At 44.4% G+C, this 26,684-nt stretch overlaps 1 protein-coding gene across 1 annotated transcript in view; it reads left to right on the top strand.

The window, feature by feature from the left end:
• Positions 1 to 24,361, top strand: part of myo16 (myosin XVI) — a gene marked incomplete at its 5' end in the record, with an annotated part of 75,581 nt that extends 51,220 nt beyond the window's left edge. Inside the window, 12 exon segments of the mRNA XM_084545362.1 lie at positions 861 to 1,057; positions 2,056 to 2,136; positions 3,244 to 3,449; positions 8,639 to 8,741; positions 9,409 to 9,505; positions 9,587 to 9,860; positions 11,669 to 12,051; positions 12,175 to 12,230; positions 12,232 to 13,429; positions 15,847 to 15,999; positions 17,026 to 17,111; positions 24,076 to 24,361. Coding sequence (XP_084401488.1) covers positions 861 to 1,057; positions 2,056 to 2,136; positions 3,244 to 3,449; positions 8,639 to 8,741; positions 9,409 to 9,505; positions 9,587 to 9,860; positions 11,669 to 12,051; positions 12,175 to 12,230; positions 12,232 to 13,429; positions 15,847 to 15,999; positions 17,026 to 17,111; positions 24,076 to 24,246 — 3,005 coding nt within the window. The 3' untranslated portion in view covers positions 24,247 to 24,361.
• Positions 24,362 to 26,684: the final 2,323 nt, after the last annotated feature.

Here is a 26,684-nt window from a genome sequence, read left to right as displayed (position 1 = left end):
CTGTCATCCCCTCCGTCTGACGAGTCGATGCATCGCTGCCATTCATCCGCACAGGGACGATGTGTTTTTTTTTTTTTCTCTTATGGGTGCCGTTCTGTCCTTACTTGTTACTTAAAGTTGAAGCTTTAACGCTAATAGGATAACTCTGGAAGTAACGTGCAAAACAAACTTGTTCCTTTTATCACTGTAGATAGTTCTCTCAGTGTAGATGCCTCTCTGATGGCATTGCATTATGAATGAGAATGTAAATATCCAAAGTGCCTTGTGCACAGTACTGTGTGTCAATATTCAGGGGGAGGCAATGATTGCTCTAAATGAAAAAATAATCACCCTTGAAGCTGTGAGTAATTAAGTCCTTAAATTAGTTCTGGATCTATATTCGCTTTTCTGTGTTTATTATGCCTGTACCTGCCATCATCCTCTATGCTCTCTCTCCCTCTTTCTCTATTAGTTGCTTTGTTCTCTCTGTCTTTCCTTTTCTTTCTCTCAGGCTTTCAGATGAGAGCCGCACACACACACACGCACACACACACACCCACGTTCACTCACGTGTTGTTTGGCTTTCTGAATGAGCTCATTGTTGTTGTGGACCGCGCCACGTGTGGCATGGTCCACCCGCTCTTGTTGCCTGACCGATTGTTTACATCAAGTTTTTTGCCTCTTCCTCCACCCTCACTCCTCCTCACATCCTCCATCCCTACCTTGTTTTCATCGTCCTGACTATGCTTTCTTTCTTTCTTTCTTTCTGTCTTTTTTTTGTACATCCCACCTCTCCTCCACCCCCTTTTTCCACCAATAACGTTGCTTCTTTCACACTTATTTTCCTCCCTCTCTCCGTGCGTGTGCTTTGTGCCCGGCAGCCAGTGAGAGTGTGTTACTGCAGCAGCTCTTCCAGTCCAAGTTGACTCAGACTGGTTCCCTGGTGCCAGCAGCCCATGGCCGCATCGGGCTGAGGGGGCCTAAAGCTGCCTTGTTGCTCCACAGGATGCCCCCAGCCAACATTGTCAATGCCAGCTCTGTCCCTCAACAGCCCCGGAGGTACCATGATCTTACCAAGGTACAGTTCATTGTTCCCCAGTGCACTGTAGGTACATCCAACTTAATGAGGAATTTAAATTCCTGTCCTTTAAATATAGTTTTCGCGTTTGGCCACTATATGAGTGAAACATTTGTGCAAAGTGCACACACAGCCATTTGAAATTCGATAAACACAGTCACTAACAAAGTCACGCAGTCAGTCAGGAGCTTCTTGTTCCACTTGGCAAGCGACTGCTATTCCAATCAATAGAAGTACAGGGATGGTATTTTTGGAGGAAAAAAAAAAAAAACAGGACTCTAATTTAAGCTTCTTCCCACTGCGCTGCTATATATAAACCTCTGGGAATTGAATTTTGTTTGTACAACAAAGCAAAAGATAAAAACTCCCAGGCATGCTTCCACATGCTCGGAAAATCAGGCCCCAAATGTGCATACACAAAATCATTAAAACACAAATGGCATAACTGACAAGTATATATAAATATTAGATAGCGAATCTCCTTGTTTAGTAAATCCTTCCCTTCTTTCTTTTTTTATCTGCCTTTCTGTTTCGGAAAATATAGTGTAGTGGTGCACATATGTGAATGAAAAAGGGCTTGCTGGTTGTGTAACCTCCAGGAGGTCCGGTCTGCGCTTCCTGTAGCTCATTAGCCATCTAGAGCAAAGGCTTGCATAAAGCCCATTTCACTTCCCTGCTCATTCCCAGCAGCCTTAAACGGTCACATTAGGTAATATTTCTGCGCCACTCAGGGTGTAAATAGATAGTAAAACACATTAGTGCCTTGAGTCTTGTTGGCTTTAAAGTATAGACCAGTCATAGCTAGGCCCAAAGCGGGAGTGTTCAGTGTGATTGCAAACACCTTACACAGCATGAAAGACATCATGATCATCATGTTTTTATCTCTATTCACTGACTCTCAGTCACATATAATGATACGGTACATCATATTCCTCAGTGTCCACCCCCTTGAAGTAAGATGCTCATTTATATAATCTCTCCATTTTCCCTTTTGCTAGATCTTAAAGAAAAAGGGATCAAGCTCCTTCCTTCAACGACTGGAGCGTTGTGGACCCATCACAGTGTCAGTCCAGCTGAGGGTATGAACCATTCCCATTACATACTTTTGAAAAATGTCCAATGCTGCTGTTTGCGTGTCTTCTGCGGGAAGAACAAAGTAAAAGAGGATGACACTGAGGCAAAACATTGACAAAGCCTGTTCCTTTGCGTGATTTGTGGTGACAGTGTGTTTCCTAGTACCTTCAAACATCTGGATTGACTTTTACACTAATACAAACATATGTTGTTGTAGGGATCTGTGTGAATTTAGTCCTGATCTCGAGAAATCACTGCAGCTTATGTGCGCCTCACTGCCGTCCTTGCACCCTTTGCAAACAATATAACCCTAAGATGTGTTTGGAGTGGGGTCCCGTGATTTCATAACCATATAAATCAACAACAATCTTCAGTTAGAGGAGAGCAGCTCACCGTCTGCTCGTGACGCAAGAAAGCTGAAATGTGGTTCATGGAAGCAGTACCTTCGGTTTGAATGAAACCAGTGTGTTGCACAATCAGAGTTGTGGTCGACGAGTCCCTCGGGGAAATGGCAGGGAAGGAGAGAGTGGGCTGAAGAATGATGCTGTACCAAGCCAAACATGAAGCCCTATACATGAATGAATGAACAATGAACAACAACCACTGTGTGCTGTGCATGCGCACAATTAGAGGGAGGCTGGCAATGTGAGGGCTAGTAGTGGCGTTCAAAGATGAGGGGTGAGGTATTGAGCATTGTATCGTTAGGGCATGCAGTGCACAGACTGACGTCAGTCGGAGGAGGGGCAGAAACACATGGTTGCGTATGTGTCTGTGTGCGTCCGGATGCATCATCTTTGAATCCAAGGTTAAAAGACTCACGCACTGGGAGTAAGAGCAACAAGCTGTGTGTGTTTCTGTTTCCTCCAGGGGCAAAACACAGCCCCGGAAAACAGACCACTTTGTCACAAACAGAATCTCTGCAGCCAGTGTAGCTCATAAATCCAGTTACACCATCAAACGAAGCCAGGTCTCTACCTCCGTCACATAAAAGCAGCCACAGAGCACCTCCGACCCAAAGGCTAATAACCTAATGTTAATTTTAGTGCATCTTGTTGCTCATTTATAACCAGTAAGTGCATCTGAATGCATCTCTTCTCCTTTTCTTCTTTCAGAACTCTCTGTCAGAGGTGATCAGCAAACTGCAGGCCAGTACTCCGCACTTTGTGGAGTGCGTGCGGCCCAATTCCAGTGGCCAGCCCGACAGTTTTGACAGCTTCCATGTGTCCACCCAGCTGCAGTACATCGGGGTGCTGGAGATGGTGCGCATGATCCGTTATGGATACCCCGTCCGCCTGTCCTTCCCAGGCTTCCTCAGCAGGTCGGTGCCAAAGTGTGCTGTATGTATAATTCAGAGCTGTTCACCGTGTCCTCTCAAGGAACCGCTTTATCTCTTAATACCCGCGTCTTCTCTCTCATCTTCTTCGTCTCCGACAGAAAGGTCTTAAAGATGATGGATTGCTCTGTTTTCTTCTCTTTGTCTGTCTCACTGATCTCAGCTTTACGCTCCCAGCAGGTCGCTGCGATCTCTGTCGCTTAAATACGACAGGTCCAGCAGGTCAGAGTAAGCTGTTGCAGCATGAGCATTCTCTACGTCCACAAATGAATGCATGGGCACTCACACCCAGACTGACACAGTAGGACTGAAAAGTCACAGCAACCCTCATTGTTAAAAGTGCAATATGACCTTGAATGTCGTTTTTTGTTTTTAAGTGGAATGGTAGACAGTTGCTGCTGATGAATGCCGCTATCACGTTTCCTATGTCAGCGTGACACACAACCATTAACCAGTCAGTTGCGTGTAAGGTCACTCTACCCCGGACTTTAATTTGACATTGTTACTCCCAATCACCTGCTTACTTAACTCCCTTACTATGCCCCTTTCCTTTCCTGCACAGACCATACTTAATTCACTCCTTAGCTCTCACTAGCCTTTGCTGTGTGTCACTGGTTTTCCATTTTTATTATTATTATTTTATTTTTTTTTTTGAGAAGCAGAGGGGATTATGTGATTCTGTAATGACACCTCTCCTCCATGTCTTACCTCCTCTCCCTCACAGTTTGTCCGTCTCTCTCTCTCTCTCTCTCTCAGTGAAACACTGAGTGGATTCAGTTCAAGCCCCTCTTTCTCCCATCCTCATTCTTTCCCTCTCAGCCTCCCTCGCTCTCTGTTTTTGAGGATAAAGGGATTAACGTGAACATTCCTGCCAGATAATAAGGGACGACAAAGCTGGTCACATGATCTTTCCTAAAAGTTTCCACTACTCTGCTGTAAACACCGTCTCTCTCACACACACACACACAGAGTACTATCTCTCTACAAATCATCTCCCCCTATCCAGACTTTAATAAAGAGAAGTAAGGAATGAATCAGGGTCCTGTATGTTACAAATACTGACTTACAAACAAGAGTACATCACTTAATCACGTTGTACATGAAGCGTTAAGGCTGCCGCACTAATTCGGTAAGTGTAAGGGTTTTTTCATCTGTCATCCAGTAGTGAATTATTTTTATTTTTGTCTGGTATGTGGCATTAAACCAGTAAATGGGTTAAAGAAATCAACAATGAAATGACGAAAGTTTGAAGCGTTTACTGCGGTCACAGATGTTTGTTTAGCTCGGATAATAGACTTTCCTGACTGGAACCCTCAATAGAGAACTAAATCTGGAGAAGTGTCATATAATCAAAGTAATAGCTCCAATTGTTAGTTCCCGCAACCGTGAGGGGGTTGTTACGCCCTATATGTACAGTATGTGTGTGAGCACGTCCATGTGTGAGACCAGTATGGGAATCTCTGAGAGGCAACCAGGTGTTGTACGATGATCTCCGTGTTAGCAGTAGGTGTCTCCGGCAGATAACGGAGCCTCATAAGAGCCAGTTGGTTTCCGGAAAAAGGGAAACTTTGATTAAGGCGGTCATATACCAATGTGTAAAGAGTGACAGCAATAGGAAAAAAAAACTTTGTGTTAATGTGTGTTTTTCTGTGATCAGATAGACGGTGAGGTGATTCTGACCTGCCCAAAGTCTGTGACAAAAATGGAATTTCCATTCACTTTATTATGAACTTAAAGTAGCAGCAACAGATAGGTCAGTAATAAATGCAGAATGTTTCGGAGTGTAGTGTTTTATGGGTCAAAACTTCCTGTTTCTGGAGTCATGGGTTGAAGAGGAACGAGACATCAGATGTTCAGCCGCCACCTAAATACGCTGAGGCCTGTAGCACTCTGTCCGCTAATTCCCGTGCCGGTAAACCCAACCCTCCTTAAATGCAGCAGACACCGTGTAAAGGACACCATAATATTACTTGTTGTCAGTGAGCTTAGCGCATTAAAAATGCACCACAGACACCCAGTTTAGGAGTAATGCAGGCATGAATATTGCACCGTAGGCTCAGTCGCCATTGTGTTGCCTCATTAGGCGATAGATAGTGACTTAAGACACATTTATTTTAATGAGGTTTGCCACTTCAAGACCACTTACTTAATTTTAATATTCCTTCCAGCTCCTGTGTCGACCTGACATGACCCAAACCAGTGTGTTCAGGAAACACTTAGACATACAATTATTAACAGTCTCACCTACTTCCCGGTACACCTACAGGAATCCCAAAGTAGGATTACGTTACTGGGCAACCGTAATTTCATTTCTAAACTCCAAATTGTAATCCTACTTCGGACTGACAAAGGAATCAAATTACTCTCATCCTGTTTTCACTAATGCACCACTGCCCAACAATGGCTTGTTGTGTTTTTATTTGCTGTGTTTTGTGATCACACAAGTGAACCCTTTGTGCGCGTCTCAGTTCTGCTGTTTACGCCTAATTTAAGTGGCTGCCACTCACAAAGACACCAGTCAGCCCAGCCCAAGTGCCATTCATCTCTCTCTCTCCTCCACTGGGTTCAACAGAGACACAGCTGATGAATGAACACAGCATCGGCCGAGGAGGGAGCTGCTACAGAGCTGCGGGGGTGGACTGAACTGCTGTCTTCACACAGCTCTTTCTCACTTGAATTCCCATTCCCTCCTCACATGCTCTCTCTCTTCTGAACCACCATTTTAATTTTTTATTTCATTCTCCTTCCTTTCTTTCTTCCTTTCTCTCATATATCTCTCATGTGTATGCTAATTTCAATTTTGCTCTGCTCTGTATTCCTCTTGGTTTTTCTTTACGCGTGCAGCTCTTGTTAGGCGTTGTGTGCCTAATCAAAATGGCAGGTCAATAAATCAGCCGTTAATTTTGATCTTGATCGTGCTACCTTCTCACAAACAAACACCCCGCTGTGTATAGTACACAAAAAACACGCGTGCACACGGGAGCCACGCAGGCCACTTCACTAGGGCACAGTGGCTGCCTGAAGGAATTACATTAGTGTCCTGGTAACCAGAGTGATTTATGAGGAAATCTATTTTACTGTTGCTTTTATTTGTCTTTTATGATACCCTATGTGGTTTGTGTCCGGGTTTATTTTCTGCCAGCGTGTAAGGTCAAATGCGACCGCTTGAGCCGCGTTTCTTCAAATCTCAGCCTTCCGCGTGTGTTTGCTCTCCTTAGTGCTTGATTCTTAGAGAGTGGCTGCGAAGGATGCATCAGTGTTTACGGAACAGGCCACAAATGCGGTTCACAAGCGTGTAAGACGTATTTTTATATGGCTATATTCAAGTGGGTCCTCACTGTCCTCCACTGATGGATGGACAGACACATTTCTGGGTTGTTAAATTATCTATAGAGGAATATCCATCATTCCGTCTGACCACAGAGGGTAAATATCTATCACCAAACAACGCCAATAAGCTCTGCTTGCCATTACCCGCTTTGTGACGCTCAATCACAGCGGTCAGTGATGGTCCTTTGGTCGCAATGATCAGCGTCAGCACAGCTCAGACCTCCATTTAAACTCTTATCAAAGGGGTTGTTTCACTTCTTTGACTCCCCGTGAAGCCCCCCCCCGGGTCTTGTAAAAGCAGGGACCATCGATGGTTTTCATATCCTCATAGGGAAGGTCGTGGGTTTACAGAGTTCCTTTGTGTTTTATGGGCCCAGGGGGACAGCGCGTGCTGTCTGCAGGACCGGTGTTGCCATACCGCGGGAAGGTTAAGGAGAGTTCACACAGACCCCACTTCTGCAAATCAAACGCATCCCACATTCACGTGCACTCACTTCCCCGCTATTGACGAGACAAGTGGTTTATGCTTCCAGCCATCTGCTTGTTTTATTTGCCTCATCAAATGTGTGTGACGTCACCAGCTGGACCTTGCTCTTCGAAGACAAGCAGACAAATCACCGGATGACAAAATACGCAATTCTTTTGTTCGTTTTTTTTTTTTTTTGATGATATTCTTAAAAATGGCTGACTGATAGGTGCACATACGGAGTCAAATATTCCTATATAAATTTCACAATTGATGTCTGACCGATCTTCTTTGGCTCTTCTTTGGTCACAAGGCTGTGCGGCAAATACAGGTCCCCGTAAAAAGCCAAGCCAGCTACTGTTATCATCAACTTTTAGTTTAACCTAGCTGTATTTCCAGACAAATCAATCATACTTACCCTAGAAACACAGGACTAAAATCTGTTACGCACACAAAATAACAACTAAATGCAAATTTGGTTACAGATTATGCCTGTTGTTACATTTCTACTTCCCTGGGAGATGCATTATACATCATTATTCATGGAAAATATTACTATATAATATAATATGCTGAAGCACTTGATCATTTCTTTATGACTTAATAGTTCAGGGTGTTGCCATATTACTGTATAATTAGTATCGTGTACGCCTATGATATTAGTTACACCTATCCCTATTGCTACAATGGCAAGTCGGATTAGAAAAAGTCTTTGGTATTGACTGTTTATCTTTCTACTTTCCTGTCCTCTTAATTTAAATGAGTTTATAGTGTAGTTGTAATGTATAAAGTCTATAGTAGTGGGTTAGGGTTAGTGGCATGTGCACACTCTTCTCTGTGAGGAAGAGATCTCCACCAGTTGTCCCTGACAGGTGGTAATGCTCTAGACTGTGAAAGCTGAGCCATGCCCGTGGAATATGTCACACACCCACATCAATGTCACCACGCCCAATATGGCAGCATGGACGAGTTCATCACTGCTGCTGGGAACGCGCACCACAGTTGGCTTCGAAATGTATATGCTTGTATGCACTTTAATCGACCTAAATTTAGGTCATCTTAAATCTACCTAATCTAAATCTAGGTTCAGGTGCTGTATGTAAACAGCTCTGTAGGTTTTTACTCAGCATGGCTCGCTGTTTCTTTCTCCCCCACCGTCCCACAAAAAGAAAAAACAACTGACTCAATTCAGCTGACCATTCCTAGCAACGGTTGCCCAGGACAGCACCAATAGGAACAGATGCCGCTTGGCTGGTCTGCCGTATGACCCCGCTGACCTTTGAACCAATTGTTTCCAAAAGAGACCATGCCACGTCTTAATTTTCAAGTTCAGCAAGTTTGTCTCCGCAGTTCTAATACTTTACGTCATTGTTTCCAGGTATAAAGATCTTGTTGTGTCAACTCTGGGAGACAAGAAGAAATTGTCCCCGGAGGAGAGGTGTCGCTCGGTTCTGCAACAGTCCAAACTCCAAGGATGGCAGGTGTGTTTGTGTCTGTGCCCCCCGTGCCTTTTTCCGTCTCCATCAATAACAAAAGCTTTGTCAAATGACTTAATCCTCGACCCTCCGTTTGAAAGATCCCATGGAATCTTGGCAACTCGTTCCAGCTGTCCTGCCTCATCATAATTCTGCTCACACACACACGCACACAGCAGCAGCAGCAGCAGCAGCGTGGACCCCTCCAGCCCCCTCTCTGTCCTGTCTGCTAGACTGCTATTGTGTCTGAGTGTGTGACCCTGCAGGTCACACACGCATGCACACTCCTCCACAATGCCCTGCAGACACTTTTCACGCAGCCCCGCTTTGCGCACACTACTCTTACAAGTAGCTTGTGTTGGAATGAATAGTGCTGTCTGTGCATGTGTGTCACTCTCACAGTTCCATGCACCTTGTATAGAGTGACCTCTGTCACCGTGCAAATGCCCCCTGAGTCCAGGAAGCAAATGTATTGTCAACATGCAAACACACACCCAGTCCACGCTCCACACCCTCTTACTATCATAAATCATTGCCACATCACTTGTCTCGCATCTATCATCTAGCAAGCCACATTCCTCTCACAGAGTCTGCTGGCTACTCCTTGAAGCTGACAATAATGGCAAAGATTATGCATGTTTTTTATCACTTACATGTGTTTTTGTTTGTTTAGATGGGCAGCAGCAAAGTGTTTCTGAGATACTGGCAGGCAGACCAGCTCAACGACCGCTGCTACCAGTTTCACAAAAAGATCATCACCTGTCAGAAAGGTAACCAGCATCTTGTTTTTTTGGGTTTGTTTGGCAATCTTCTATCACTTCTGATGTCTTTGTCTTCTCCCCGTGTCTCAGTGGTTCGCGGCTGGCTAGCCAGACAGCGGGTCCATCGCAGGCTATCTTCCCAGCACAAAGAGGAGCGCAGCGTGCAGCGCTTCCTGCAGGGGGCGGAAGACATGGGACTGCGAACCTACGACCAGCTGGTGATCCAAAATGCGTCCGACATTGCGCGAGAAAGCGACCGCCTGCGCTGCCACGGCAGTAGCCTGCTAGGCGCCCTTGGCAGCAGCCCGCCGCTTGGGGAGAGGCCCGAGCCGGTGGGCAAGGAGGAGGATCAGCCGGTCAGGAGGTAATTTAGCGCCTCCAGAACCTACACACTTTAATTCAGATCTGAGGACAAACGCGCGTAACCAGAATTTTATTATGACGTTGACATGATCGTTTATATTTTCTCTGCTTCTTACTTGTATTGGGTCTACTTTTTAACCGATCAAAAAGTTCATGTATTGTTTTGACAATAGATTTCCAATTTTCTCATGGATGCAGCTTAGTACTTATTCAAGAAAATAAATCCATGCATTTGTTGGTTAAAGATACTCAGATGTGATGAAGTGATGCTCTTCCTCTTTATGGCTGATTGTAAAACTCAATATCCTTGGATTCTTGACCGAAGCAAGCAGTTTTCAAGCAAGCATTCTTATTCCTGTGAATGAAAAAAGAATTAATTGCAGCCACACTACTGGTTAGTTAACTCTAATATGACATAAGACTAAAATTAAGTCTTTATTACTCACTACATTATAATTCGTAATACCACACATTGTGATCTCATAGTACTGAAGCATTATTTTGGCTGGAGAATAACAAACAATCTGCAGTGGCTGTTGTTCACAGGATTTATGACTGCATTCAAGGAGCATCTGATTTTATAAACATGCCTGTTGTTGTGTGTGCGGGTGTGTGTGTGTGTGTGTGGGGGGGGGGTGCGTGTGTGTGTGTATTCATTCATGCGTACGTGTGTCTCTGCTATGTCTGCACGGCAGGTGTTTTGTGATTAATGGTGTTATTGAATACCTGTGAGCAGACTTTTAATTGTAAGTTTCATGATGGGTAGTCAGATAATGAGCTGCTTTATCAGATTGTATCGGTATTGTGTTGCACGTATAGAACACTATCCTCGCCTCCACCTCGCCTCATTTCAGTGTAGCATGTTACGGCCGGAGAAAATGGAATAACCCTGGAGGGCTGGCATAGAGGGTGACAAAACGTGCGGATGTGGGGCTAAATGAATGATCTTCCCGAATAATTGAAAAATAATGGATTGACTGAGCAATCCGAACATTTAAAAAGTATATATATATATATCACAGTTAGTCAATGAAACACATGCGGGGGTAGGCTTTAAAAGGTGCCTAAGAATAGGCAACACATTGGAAAAAACTGTCACACAGAAATTTCCAATCCAACCAGCTGATACGCAAAAGTGTGAAATGTTATCACCCAGCGCTGACTGCAAACCAACATAAGAAACATTATTTCTGTATCCTCTGTGTGTCCTTGTGAAAGTAACATCTGCTACTGGGAGTGGAGACACAAGCTCGGGGGGGGGGGGGGGGGGGGGGGGTGTCTAACAAGAGAAGGGTTGACTGGGAAAGGAGTCATGCTTACCGTAGTGCAGAGGGGATTAAAAGGCACTTACATGCACACATTCACACAAAGTCACCTAATTTCTCTGCAGGTTTTTAAAATGCTTTCCCTCATCACCTCCACGCACTCGTAGCCACCCCCCCCCCCCCCCCCCCCCCGCATGCGGTCGAGGAATTAACAGATGGCTCACCCAGATTAGGCTGGAAATATCAAACTGGATGTTATCAGCAAACTGCAAGGAGATTATATTCAAAGCATAATCTGTTCATTTTCCTCCAATTGCCCTCTCCAGCTCGTATTTCTGGAATGACAGTCGAGTTTGGGGTGATGATCCAAATTATATAATTAACTCGGTTTTAATCAGAAAATAATTGTGATGGGATTTTTGTCCTGTGGCTAGAGCTTTTGTTGCGTAGCTACTTTTATGAGATTGAGCACAAATGAATGAGTTCATTCAAACGGTAAAACCTTCATTTGGTTTTTGCATACGTTCTGTAATTCCTTTTGTAGGGTGGTGGAGAAAAATGGGAAAGTCATTGAGGGCCCTGCCGGTGGGGGAAGTCGAGTTATTCGCCACTTTCGCTCCAGCTCAGTGCCCATCCCTCTGGCCATGGAGAACATGGTCCATTCCTCTGCCAGTCCCCCCATCAAACCGGCCTTGCAGCAGGTATCCCATACAAATGAGGATGGAGCAGGTGGGGGAGGTCTTTCCTCTCCTCGGAAGCAACCTCCTCCCAAACCAAAGAGGGACCCCAACACCCGCCTGAGTGCGTCTTATGAAGCGGTTAGTGCAGGGTTGACGATGGCTGCCAAAGAGAGCTTCACTCCAGAGGGTTATGGTTCACCAGCTGGAAGCCCTCCTAAATCCCAGCTGTCCCCCACAGACCCTGCAGGTATATCTTGTGCGATTGTCTTTAGAAGATACAGCAGATGGTGACTTTTGGTGCCTCATTGTCGTTGCATATTGCTTGTACTTTTTCTGTGCTAAAAAAATGCTTATTTTGTAATTTCCTCAGCCTTGTCCAAGCCCCGTCCCCACAGCGATGACTACACAACTATGAGAAAGGTGCCACCCCCCCAAACCTAAGCGCAGCCCCAACACTAAGCTGACAGGCTCATATGAAGAGATTAACGCCGTAGCGCCCCACCTTCACCAGCTGCGCCCCGCTGATGTAAAGCTGGCCCTGCTCTCCCGTGGCGGGGGATTTTCAGGGTTTGGAGGCTTGATGCAGAGAGCAGCCTCTATAGATGCTCCACAAGGTGTAGCACTAAGCCTTTACAAAGGCCAAGATGAAGAAGATGTGTACATAGAGATGTTGGGGTCCCAGCCTCGGGCTCGGAGCCTTCAGGAGCCCCCTGATAGCCCGGACCTGGCTGATTCAGAAGCCGTCTACGAAGAGATGAAGTATTTCGCATCTGAAGATGGTGGAACTCCTGCCACTGTGGTCACCAAGGCGGCCAAATTGGAGGCTCTAGGCTTGGGCCTGGTAGGACTAGGGACGTCGCCGCCTCAGACTGTAGACGCCAAACGTCTGGTTCTAGGGGTGACTTCCGCCATGGACATTGCTCAATCACAAAACACATCCAATAGCAGCACTCCCAAAACGCAGCATGGCAAAGATGGTAGCTGTGACATCCCTGCTCCTTTCCCCAACTTGCTCCCCCACCGTCCACCTCTCCTGGTGTTTCCTCCCTCTCCCGTCACCTGTTCTCCTGCTTCGGATGAGTCACCCCTCACCCCCCTTGAGGTAAAGAAGCTGCCTGTGTTTGAGACAAACCTGAACTATGCCACTGGCCCAGACAGCCCTTTGTCCCCACAGTATGCCCGGCAGAGGGCTGACTCTTCCCCTAGCCTCACCGTCCTGATGCCAGAGAAGAAGTCCACGCCTCCGCTCACCCCTCCACCTCCACCTCCTCCCCCCAGTGCCCCACCTCCTCCCTACAGACCTCCTTCACACTTCCCCTTCCCACCTGAGGCCAACTTTTTGACTCTGACTCGAGCAGCTTCTGTCACTGGAAGCTCAGATTCCTCCAAAACATCTTCACAAAGGGCAGGTGGCGAACCGCTGGGAAAGCCACCTCCCTATTCCCCTGTGAAGATGTCTCGCCCTGAGCCTCGGAGAGCCCACTCGTGCTCCTCCTCCCCCTTGCTGTTCAACCCAGCCAATGGTAGACCCTTGACAAGCCCTCTCGATGAACTCAACACCCTATTCAGCTCTGGACGCAGCTTGCTGAGGAAGTCAACATCAGGCCGCAAGATGAGAGATGGAGGTTTGTCAGTTTTCTCCCTTTCCTTCTAACTGTGACTGTAACCACTTGTTTCTAATTGCGTCAGTATTCACAGGTTGATTGTCTACTCAGTGTGTTCTGGGAGGTCCCAGGCAAAGATGAATGTGCGGTATCCCCCACATAACCCAAAATAGCAATATCTGTCATAGTGTAGCCCTTGAGGCCCTTGGGGTTGGTTTTCAAGTATTTTTAATCCGGGCTCCAAGGATTAGGACAGTAACTACAGTTTTTGTCGTTTTGTGTTTCATTTAGTTCAGTTTAAATCAGTGGGAGGGGTGTGTTTGTGTCTGTGCGTGTGTATGTATGTGCAGAAATGCAGGTGTCCTTTGTGTGTTCCGTCTACTGAGATGAGTTTATGATCAAAGTCTCAGCCTGTGATGATTTACTGGATACCAGGTGATTACCTCCTGTACAACAGGAGTGGTGTGGGGCTGTAGGTATGTAATAGCCCCATGTTTTGTGTGTGGGTGTATGACGCACATCTGTATTTGAGTGGTTGGGAGGTGAGATGCATCGGTATCCGGCTCTGCATTTGTAAACCCCTTATATTAATTCTGGTGCAGTAGCCAGCCGCACTCTTCGGCCTGCTCGAGGCAGACCATTTGTTACAGCCTATAGTGCAGTGCCCTTTGGCTCCTGCAGCTGTCTCCTAACATGTTAGCTAATGAGCAAGCTTGTGTAGGCCACTTAGCATCACAGTGCACTGTAAGTGTGTTCTGGCTGTGCTGTTATGTGCTGGAGCTCCGTGCACCACATGCAGAGTGCATATAGACCGTGACACTGATGCAAAGGTTGACCTTTGCTAAAGGAGGACAAACATATTTGTCACACGTAGCCAATGAAATGGGAGGCTCCTCGGGTCAGAGGTTTCAAAGCCACAAAGAGATTACTTTGCAGTGCTCTTATGAAAGTACATTTAACGCTGATATTCCATCTTGAGACAACATAGGCTTGTCAGCAAAGATAGAAAGTGTGTTATCCCACTGTGTTTTCATCTGAGCCTCTGTTTCCTCGAAGTGTATTAGTTGTGGCCGGGTTAATAATGCATGAGCAGGAGAACGATGAGGATAGGTATCAAATATTTAACAGCTCACTTGTGTTCCACTGATAGGAGTGTGACTGGTCAGCAGCAACGAACAGGACGTCCCGGACAGTTGTCTAAGAGAAAACATACCATCAAATGATTGTGTTAGATATTATTATCAATAATTAGTCATCTTGCCAGAGGCATTCTGGGGAACTGCTTGATTTGCGTAAGAAACTGTTGCGTCATACTTCTATAAGTGTAACGAGTTCAAGGGGCCCGAAGCTTAACTCCTTATAAGAGACGGTATGGGAGCAAGTGCATATGCTTACGCAGTTTCCTCACGTGACACCTTGCACTTGACTCTTCGTCAGCACTTGCATAGGAAGAGCACTGGCGTCATGGAAACAGTGTGTGTGACAGGGAAACTGGGCACTGGGGTATTTTGAGTGGGCAAAGCGAGGCGGTCCTCTTAGATCAGGGCGCAGAGGGATGCCGATGGGCTTAGCGGGACGACCTACTTCCGTTCCCTCTCGGCTGTTATATGACTGAATGTGATACCTGACGCTGCGGGAGTGGCCAGGGGTTACAGTTGCTATCCCAGACATCTCTGTGAAGAGCAGCTGACTCCCCTTCCTCCCCTTACCCTTCCTCGTCTTCAGGGAATGAGAAAACCACAGGAATGCCAGGGAAAGAGGGCAAGTGGTCTTGGCAGGCTTCAGGAAATCGGCATCATATGACGCCATATACCTCTACGGCAACATGCAAAGTTCACAAAATTAAATAACTCCAGTGTTCACTGTACAAATCCAAATACTCCATGTGACTTATCTTTCAGAAACACATGTTCTGTCTCTATATACCTGGCCGTTTGTCTCTCACAAAAAAAAACACACATCTATCCCATGGTGCCTGTCGTTGACTACAACTTATATTTAGCCATCTTGTGACCATGGGGGGACCGGGAGGCACACATTCTCAGTGTGGGACAGCAGCTGATGAATTCCCATTCACACGACCACACACATATGCGCCCACAATCACTTACTCATGCAGTGGGAGAGAGCATGTGGGCTGCGAGGAGCTGCGGTAGTGGCAGCGGCAGCGGCAAAGAAAGGTCATGTCACCTTCCAAACAAAAGTAAATCTGTATGAAAAGCTTGTAAAGACTAGGATAACTGTCCAGTGGTGATAAAAGATTCTGAAAATGAGCCCATGATTAACTTTTAAAATAAAATGTATGGAAAATTATATCTACAAAGAATGTGTTCCCTGCTCTTTTTTTTTCATATTTGCTCTTCTTTAGGCTGTGATGCCTGCAGTATTTGACGTGTATTGATATTTAATGTGTTCTCCTCCGATTATGTTCCCACCAGGATTCAATTCTAATATCAATCTGCCAGGGAGGGAAGAATGTGGCTCTGCCCCCACCTCACCATCTCTGCAGCTACAAGACAAGAATGCCAACAACCACTCGCCGCACTCGCAAAGCCCCGCCCCTGTCGAGAACGGCAACCAGATCTCCAATGGTAACAGCCCAGCGCTGCACAGTAAAGATTCAAATCACAGTGTTTCATAGTGGTGACTTGCTATATTGTTTCATTTGAGATATTGTTCGAGGTTGAAGCAGTCGATTCCCACCAAACCAAAAACAATCGCTCACTATAGAACGTAAACATTAGACGAATAGATTTCTGAAGGATGCACACGTGCACAGTTGCAAACAGAATATGAAGTTTGGTGAGCAGTCTATAATCTGTGTGACGAAGTAAAGTGACCTTGTGTTTAGACATATGGGAAGTTCCACAATAAACAACATTCAGATAACCCTGACTGCACCTGACCATAGAGGTGACACCTCACAGTTTAGTGTGACACACGATACAGGGCTTTCGCCATGGGCTGAGGCCACTGCCAAGTTTTCAGGGGCTAAAGAAATGCGGCGTGGGTTCCTCACATCCTGTTTACGAGTCACATTTACCTCTGTTTTCACAGCGGTGAAAAATATTGTGAACTGTGGACTGCGTTGCATTATATTACGCTACATCACTGTTATGCAAGTGTCGTGTTAGTGAGTAGCTGTGCACCTATAAGAGCAGGGTGATGTGTTTCTATATTTCTTATGGGTAACAGTTTTCTAAATAAGCAGATCAAATAATGTGAATAAAGTGAAACTATTTAGTTTCACCGTTCCTACGTGTGGAATAAAGCTCTGCGAAGCTGCAAACTCTCACAAATTGACTTCTGTTTATCTCAGATAAATTTAAAGCGTTTTGCAGACAGGGAAGATACACAATTGGCAATGGAGGTACAAAGAAAGAGAGGGAAAGTGCATCATAATCCAAAATTTCGTCTGCAACCAGGGTGCAGTTACAATAGTCCCAGAACAGATTCACAGTCACATCGTCTTTCTTCTGCATCAGAAAAGATTGTTTAACTACTTTCCAATTGATTTGAAAACTGAGCCGTCCTTCAGCCTGTACCTGCCTGTGTGTGGGAGGACTTGCAATCAGATATTTGGAGTTTGTAATAAGCTTCTGGTATTGTGTGTTCAGGGTCGCTGGAGGATGAGAGTCACAGCAAGTCAAACTCCGCCAGCACCGCCTCTCTGCACAGACACTTGGACAGCCATCATACTCAGGTAAAAAACACGAAGACGGGCGCTTAAATACATACATAAATATATGTTGTGTAATTGCATTCCACTTTTCGTTTGTTGTGTAACTGTCGCATTCTGACAGCAGCGGGTATTATTTCTTTCTGTTGCAACCTCACTTCCCAACTACCTTATGTAACAGATGAGGCGTTCGCATCTGTTTAAAACCCTTGGCTGACACAAATACACAAACACACTCACACAATGACAACACAACCATATAAGGTTTGCGTTGTGTTTGGGGCCTGTTGACATTTGGAGTGGACAGGAAAGTGCCCCCCTCGGAACAAAACAGATCCCTCATGACATGTGAGCTTTTTCTGGCTCTACAGACAGGTGTACGGTTACAGGATTGAATTTATTGTCCTGCACCCAAGCTCATGCACATGCTAACATGCATGCACGTGCACACAGACACACACGGCCTCACTGTATGGAACTGATAGCACTGATGACCAAGCAGAAAGTGGAAATGCAAAGACATACTGTTAACTGATAAAGTGAAATACGTTAGAAAGCTTTAATGTTTGAAGGATATAACAACATAGGGGCGTCCCAGACATATCACACTCTCACATAAATTGTCCAGCATACGGTTATTAATTATTATGTGCCGTACCTTCACCTCAGGCAAAAACACTCATTGGGATTTGTTTTTATCTGTAAAGACCAGAGTCAAATTCCCTTTATGATCTTTGCTTTTCTAAGTTTACTTCATTAAACAGTTGCCCTGTGGCTAATACACATATAAAATGTGTAAAATAAAATAACTGAAACAGCTCAATTCATTTCTTAAAATTACCATTAGAATAATTTCGTTTTTTTGCCAGATCAGCTCACATCTCCGAAGCATGAAATTTACTCGTGAACGTCTGTAAATGTCTACATATGCTGGAAATTCAGTTAAATACATTTTTAATGATGTGTTGTCTTGACGCATAGAAGCAAATCTTCTTTCTTTTTCTTTTTTGCATTTGTTAGAGAAAAAAAAGACGGGAGGTTGATGGCTCGTTAAACGCCACTCAGGAATGTTTTCTTGCTCCTGTTGTCTGACGAACGGGAGCAAACGCGAAACGTTATCACGGCTCATAAATGCTGTGCTGACCAGCAGTCGCCTCCAAACTGCTGGGCTGCAGTGGAGAGTGCCTACATTTACATTTAAAGTGAATCATGGCAGACAAAGTTAATGACAAAAAGTGATAATATTTATATTTAAATCTGTTCCATATTTAAATGAGCTGAGAATATACATCGATCAGGCAGAACATTATGACCACTGACTGAAGTGAATCACATTGACCATCTTGTGGCAATACAATGTTCTGCTGGGAAACATTTGGACCCCAACCCCCATAGCAATGACACTCCTTGATGGCAGCAGCAGCCATCCCCAGCACGATGCAGCCTGAAACAGGCACACACACAAAAACGGTTTAGGAACAACTCAAAAAAAAAACATGAAAAACAGCACAAGGTGTTGACCTGGCCTCCAAATTCACTAGATCCTAAACTGATCAAGTATCTGTGGGATGATCCACAGAGGCCCCTCTCCTCAACCCATAGGACCCAAAGGCCCCCACTAACAACATCCTGTTGCCAGACACCACAGGACACCCTCAGAAGGACCATGTCCATTCTCTGATGAGTCAAAACTGTTTTGGAGGCACAAGGGAGACCTACACAATATTAGGAAGGTGGTCATAATGTTATGTCTGAGCAGAACACAACTACATGAGAAGTGTGAAGGCTGAAGAACAATGCTCCGCTTCTTAAAAGCAGTGACCAAACATGAGTGCAGCGGAAACACATCTGTTTAGGACCTGGCCATCATAACAATGCTTGATCTGCAGATTTTGCCAGTGGAGCTTTACTGCACAGTTGTCCCCCCCCCCCCTCACGTTATTTTCATCCGGAAGTCTTTTAAGAGTAATGCAGGTCACACTGGAGGTAAAAGGTCTCACACCGTATAATGGTGCGTACACACTGGAAATGCTCTCCTCAAGTGTGTGCCGCTGTACCGCGTGTTTCAACACGTGGAAACTGACTGAGATTCATCACAGGCTGCGTTAGTGAGTGACTGAGTGTCACTGTCAGTGTTGCATGAAGCTCAAGAACAAGAAAAGGGCACAGTGTCCTACTTTCAAAGGAGCTCCGGACCCACCATTCACAAGACTGCTCCACTAGAGATTCGAAGGCACGCTGTGTACCCACTTAACAATCCACACTTTGATAAAATGTTGTAGCCCCGCATTCCCAGCTTGGATAATTTCACCTCATGCATCCTCTGTAGGCTTGTTTGTGTATGTGAAATAAGATATTACCGTGCCAGCACACCCTATTTAAAGTCTATTTTAAATGAGTCTACTTACTATTGAACTTTTTTGACTGACTCGGTTTATGTTTCCCTTTGTTTCTAATGCTCTTGGCTGTTACTCTCACGGCCCTCCTTTATTTTCCAGAGGGGTCATCTCAACTTTTCTCCTTTCGGTGCGGGGGCTGCCCTCTAAAACAGCGAGGGGGGCAAGGGGGGCGGGCTCACTGGGAGCCCTGTCCACATGTAGAAATGTGGTGAGTGCACGTTATGCCACGCTGCCCTCGACACTCAGCAGCAGTGTTTTTCATGGACGTAGTCTGAAATCATGACATTCGTGAACAATAAGCCTTCCGAGGGTAAATTAAATTAAAAACAATCCAAGGCTTTTCTTTCATTATTCATGAAAAAAATAAATAAATAAATCAAAACAGAAGGTGATCAAAAATTCAAATCTTTTGGAAACATGGTTTGTTGAAGGATTCTTGAAAACCACTGCTTGTGCAGGACATCATCCTTTTCTTTACTGTGCTTGTTCAGTCAAGTCTGATCCTTGATTCAAGTGATGTTGCCGCTTTTCACTCCTTTCTTTTTTTTTTTTTTATCCCTCATTTCTGGAAGGAAACTGCAGCTCTTGGGTTCGGCTAGATTTTTTTTTTTGCGTCAGCATTCTTGCATACCGCATGTGGATGAATCATTTGGTAATTACAAGTGTTCCTTTTGATGCTGCCCCTGGTGCAGCATATGCTGAAGCGCACTCAAGTGAGAATGCATGCCAACATTGACACCTGTGGATTTTACTGCTGAGACGCTCAAACCGGAGCTGCAGTTTTTGTGGGTCCTCATTCACATTCGCTGGGATTTTGTGTTGCTGAATCCATCACATGATTTACCCCTTATAACCCCTTTTCTCATTCCAGCATTGTTGTCCTTGGCTTTACATCTAACAACATTTATTAGCAAGACATTCCAGATATTCATCCTAATGGGTTAGATTTGATCACTGTGAAAGTTTGCTGTTACCAGTAAATCATGGCATGAGAGACTCTTTTATCTTGTCTGCTTATTTTTGGAACAGGTTTGTTAGCACGAGTTCATTAGGGACATGGGAACAATACTATTACCCAGAATGCCTTTCAATTAGTTGTAAGGTAACATTTGCAATGGGATGAATTAAAATGAAAGGTTGAATTAACATGTTGGAGTGAATGGACTGGTGTGCTTTGGCCCCTGTTACGCGTCTAGACACCAACAATGTAGACTAATTATATGAAGAACTGACAGACTACTAAAGGTCTGAATGGTATAAAGATTGATAACTCTGTTTGTTTCCTCCGACAGTGTCTTGGCAGAGGTTATGACACTCAGCCGCTCACATGTTTGCTGCTGGGAATCGTGTGGCATACTCCTTCTCGTTCTTAAAGTATTTGACACAGACATGACACAGATGGCGAGGTTTTGTTTTTCAAATCAGATCACTAGAACAGGCTGACCACACTGTTATTTGCAAGAGATCAAGTCGGATTTGTGTGTCCGGGTAAGGACATAATTGTCAGTAACTATGTAGCTGGTGGTACGAGTTTAAAACGTCTTCTTTGGTAGATTCCTACAATTTAATTCAGCATCTGTCCCCAAAGTATTTTCTTCTCCATTTAATTTTATGTAGCACCCATGGATTTTGCTTAGCTCTTTGTCACTTTGTCTCTATGTATAAGTGTTGCATTGCAAGTGACGCAAAAGAAGACACAAAGCAGGTCAAGTGTCCCGGACTGAGATGCATCTGTAGGAATCAAAATATGTCCACAGTCTCCTCTACAGTGAATCTGTAGAATACAATTTCAGTCTAAACAAGGCCTTTGTTTGACTTTTGCTCAAACTATTACATTCCAGTTTATTATCTCCCGTGCCACTGTATATGATGATCTTGCAGCATGGAGCGGGATCAGTCAGAAACCTAATATCTGTGCGTACATGTGTATGTGCGCACTCAGCAGCGTGCATAGTCCTTCAGACACTGGAGTGCATGTTTTTTATGTGAAAAAGCTGTCGCACTTTATGCCCTCAAGACATCCAGCCCAGCCTGTGAGTGACAGTTTGGGATGACCACTAGTCATCCTGCATTATCATACTATTACCATAACATTACCAATCCATTAACATGTTGGTATGGATTTTTGGACCCACACTCCACATAACAATGGAACGTGGGGGATGGATAATTAACATCCTGTTTCCTCAGTGGGAAAATGTTTAATTTAGGCTGCTTCATGAAATTTAATGCAGGAATTTTGGAAAAAAATTTGATTATTATTAGCATATTAATATTACTAGCATCAGTGGACACCATATCTTATTCTACAGCTTATTAAATTATTTTTGTGTCTCTGGTGATGTGACGGCCATGCCAGGACACATCATGCAGCCCCCGCGTTTGTGATTGTTGCATCTCTGGAATGCCTTGAGAGAATTTCTTCAAATTTGGCACGACGTTCAGTTCAGCTGATTAGATTTGGAATTTTTTGGCCATAATTCAGGTTTTTGTGAGTATATTTTGACATATTCAAACAAAAATGCCTAATAGGATAAAATGATGAATTCATTACATTTTTAAATCGGAAAAGGTCAAAGGTCATTTTCACTGCGGCATCTAATTCCGTGTAAGCCTTCGCTACATGCAATGTGTTAGATGAGTCTGGACAGACACGAGAGAGCTGTAACTTTACTGGCTGGTGGACGCATACAAGCGCAAGGCTGTAATTCTAATTTGACACGATTTCTAAAAGCAGCGTTGCCGTCTTAACTTGAGGCCGTGACGACATCTGGAATTTGGGTATTAAAATCTTTTACGTTTTCACACATCAAGGCCACAAACTATGAATGCCTCCAAATTTTTAATGGTCAAGACTTTATTTGATTTTTATTACTTCGAGTGTGTATGCGTGTGTGTGTGTGTGCGTGTCTGTCCATGTACAGTCATGCATTGCAGAAGGACATGGTGTTCCTACTTGTCTACTGTTCCAGTAGCTGGTGTTCCTGGCTGGCGCCGCTGCAGAGAATAGCCTGGCAGGGAGGTGTAAATTATGGATTAGGTTGTTCAGTATTGTGCTGGTGGAGGAAATCTATTTCTGTGTGCGTTTGTGTACGTACGCGGCTCTCCATATACGTACACTGTGTGCATGTATGTATGTTAAAAATGTGGACATTTATTGGTGTGTGTGCGTGCCTGTGGCTATGTGGCAATGCCTGTGTGAAATACATCACAGAATGTCCTGTATGCATGCCATGAACAAGTTCATACAGTTTACATTTATTTTATAGGCACGTATAAGTACTTCTGACATGAGTTAGCTCACTGGGGCAAAAGGAAGCAACTTTTACAGAAAACAGCTACTGAAAAACTATAATTAAAGATACAGATAAAAAAAAAAAAAAAAGACATTTTTGCTCTATGGGTGTCCAGACAAATACTTATCAGTATATATTCCATTGTGATCAGCATTTATTATGCACGTACATTGCTGAAAGTGACAGCACTGATGTGTTTTACAAAATTACTAAAACTAAAGTTAATGAACTGCATTTAAAGATTGGCATTTTGAATTAAGAGTCGTTGCCACACAACAGATTTTTGGAGGTTGGTGTATAGACCATTAAAGTACCATAGTCTACTTATAAGACGTGGGGAACTTTCTCGCTGAGTCTGATTCTGATAGTCAGTTCCTTACTTTTGAAATGATCTTTACTGTAGATGGCTGAAGGCCGATCCTGCGAGATGATTGATCTTGGCTCTAAAAGTTCAGATCATGATTGCTAGCTTCACTTTTTCCCTCTCCTTTGAATCTCATCTCTGAGCACAAAGGAATCTTTTTTTGCCCTTTAACAGCCCATCATGTGCCACTATTACAACCCCCTCCCCAGCTTCTAATCTGGTCTGGATCATCAGGCCTCGGTCCTATTCCTGGCATTACTGACTGAGGGAAATTGGAATTCCTGTCTGATTGATTTACCTGGGTATTGACTCTCAGATGACTGATGATGTGCTCTATACAGGCATGTTGTGCGTGTGTGTATTTTTGACCTGAGTGTGAGAAAATGGAGGGGCCACTTTAAGGCGAGGTCTTCTTGGAGGTGATGTATGTGGGCTCCAGAGACAGAATATGGAAATGAGCGCTGTTAAAGCTGTCAGTCAGAGGATGGGGTTTCCCCCTAATGTTTCCAGCTATATCAGCCCTCATCAGATGGCTTAATGCTCGGATTTCATCTGTGTGTTATTAGAATGATTCATGAGAAAAAGTGGCCCAGCTGAAGAGAAATGTCTGTTGCCTCTTGAAGAGTCGGAGAAAGCGCTGGCCTGGTCTTTTTGTTGTGCAGGCCTCGAATAGAAACATGATTTGAACAAGATATTTAAGATGTCTCTCCTCCATGTTTATGATGTTTATGCAATAAATGGTAAAACCAAGTGACTTTTTATAAAAAAAAATAAAAAAAAAACGCTATTTCTCATTTCCACTCCTTTCCAGTCATAGCTTGGTCATGTCAGCTTCCAGTCATTGATGTCGGCTAATGTGTGTGATTCAAATGTACACATGCTCTGAACCTCGCTTCCTTTCCTGACTCTAACCCATCTCCTCTCTGCAGGTGTTCCAGCGGCTACGTCTGTCCAACGGGGATGAGAGCGCCGCCCTCGGGGAGCTTCTGCGATGGCGGCGAGTGCAGTGTGAGGGGCGGAAGGACTGGAAGCACCGCCCACCTCAGTCTCCACCCCTGCCCCCCACGCTGCTCTGGACCAATAGGAAGGCCTCTCCTTGACGAGGGGTGGTGTGATGTAGTCACATGTATTGGCTGTGAAGTTCCTCCCTATCTCTTCGGCCATTTGCACTTTTTTTTTTTTAAATGCAGGCCAATGACCTCAATGCCCATGGACTACGCTGAAGCTGAAAGTCTGAAAGCATGAGCCTAGTCCCTGGGCTGAAGGTCCTGCCTCTCCTCTTTCTACTCGACTGTGGCCGATGCCCCAACCTATACAATATAAACTCAGCACTGTGTGACACTGTAAAGTGTTACCCTTTAGAAAAGAAGCCACAGCAGAGGTGGGGGTTCATTTGTCATCAAATATTTTATTAAGGAAAAGACACAGACAGGGAAAAAAAAAGGAATATCACATGGCTATTTATTTTCAGTTGTTCTCAGATAAACGGTATGATGTCCATCAGTGGTAGGCTGAATTTAAGTAGCGGTGTTGTCAAGGTGGGGAGATATTGAACGGCCCTCTCATTCTGTCGTATCCTAGCCTATCATGATGCAGTGTTGCACACGAAGGAGCTCCGCCCCAAAACATGGTGCTGATTCTACTTGACGTGCTGTCCTGTGACGTTCTCCAGTGTGTACGCCCTGAGTCTCGGACCTTTAAAGTTTACAAGTCAACCGACGCCTTTGGAACCCTCCACTGACTTAGACTTGGGACCTTTTTTCAGGTACATAGCTCTCGCTTAGCCTCTCACGTTTGGGCTCTAAGTGCTACTGCAGCCCTGGCAACGAGCGGCCAGGGGTCAGGGTAACCTCAGTATCATCCCAAGGTGCACTTCGCTTCCCCTTTGTTACCACCAGCCTTTGAGGAACAGAACCCTCTGGCCAAATTCCCAACTACTGCACTTACCTTTACTACGAGAAGGGGATACAACATATGAGCCTGCTTTGGTTTAAGGTAAAGCTAAAATAACAAAGCTTTAGCAGACAGGTACATGTTGTGAACATGAAACTCTGTGCCAAAGTGATAACGATGCGTGAAAGATGTGTTTAAACTGACAGACTGTCATAAATGACCAAATTATAGCTGTTACCCTGGTGATTCTGTTTCTAAGTGGATCAGAAGGACAAAATAACACTGTATACTTGTTAAGTAGCAATTTAACCTGAACAGGTTCACGTGATTGGTGGAGACCTCACACAGACATGAACTTGATTATTGTACAGATTCCTCCATCATGGGTGTATCCTCACATTCACCAATAACTTGCGTATATATATATACATATATATCATCTTCTCCTCATTTGACCCCGACAAGTAGACCCCATTTCCCCCCACTTGACCCAGTGGATCAAACCGGCTTTACGGGTGTTTCCATGGTAACCACAATGTAAATAGTGACCGGTGTCGTACATTCTCGCTTTTTACTATAGTACAGGAGCACCGAGGTTGAACTGAAAGGACAAGGAAGAGAAGAGATAATACTGTCTATGATGGTGGAACCGAGATTAAAGAATGTCCTGGGTTAGATGCAATGACTGAGGTAAAGAGAAGAGGTTTATTTTAAAATGTGAATATCTCTTTTTCAGAATGACTATGTCTATGGCTATGAAATTCTTTATACTCTATTTAATATTATTTGTTTACTCCCCTCTCGGCCGTGTTGTCCTGCTCCTCCGACGCAAGGCAGGCGTTTTCAATGTATATGGATGTTTTATTGCACAATGTTTATGTGGTGTTGTGTTGACTCCTGCATTGGGCCAGGTGCGTCTTGATAGGCTGTTTGATCTTCGAAGATCGGTGTGAATTGTCAGTGCCGCAAAGTATCAATGGCCCTAATTGATTTCTCATTCCCACTGATCACCCACAGTGTGTCTGATTGATTTAGCCTTGCAAATTAGCAGCACCATCCCCGGATCGATCTCTGCCGCCGTTGATGCATGAAGGTGCACAAATATTCAAGAGGAATTACCGGAGACCGCTGATGTTCACAGAAGATATTGGCGAACGAGCTGGGCTGCATTTTGTTTTTTGTTTTTTTTTGACTGACTGGCTGAATGTATAAATGCAAATTTTTATTCCATGACCCATGCACATCACTGAATCCCTTTGTATCTTATTACCGGATCATGCGCCTGTATCTAAAGAGTGTATCTAATTGCTTAATGTGATTGTTGTCTTCAGAAGTTATGTATGCAGTTAATTTTTCAAAGCAAGTTAATTAGGTATTGATTTGCTCCGTGATTCACACCCTGTATGCTGTGATTCGGGCTGCATGAATACTGCAATGGAAAGCTAGTATGTCAAACATTTTCACTCATCTGTGATCAAACGAAACACAGTTTTAACAGATCAGTCTTGCCAATACAATACAGTGAGGGGCTTTCTCTTGCCTCCTCATTATGATCGCAGTTATGTTTAGTCACGTGCGGTTCTGTGTATATGGGAGTCATTTTTGTTTTAATTTAAAGCATATCAGTATTTTTACCTTGCATGAC

This window comes from Chelon labrosus, assembly GCF_963514085.1.
Source record: "Chelon labrosus genome assembly, chromosome: 5".
In the NCBI taxonomy this organism is placed as follows: domain Eukaryota; kingdom Metazoa; phylum Chordata; class Actinopteri; order Mugiliformes; family Mugilidae; genus Chelon; species Chelon labrosus.
Note: the sequence above shows the minus strand (reverse complement) of the source record. Positions and strands in the feature narration are given on the sequence as shown.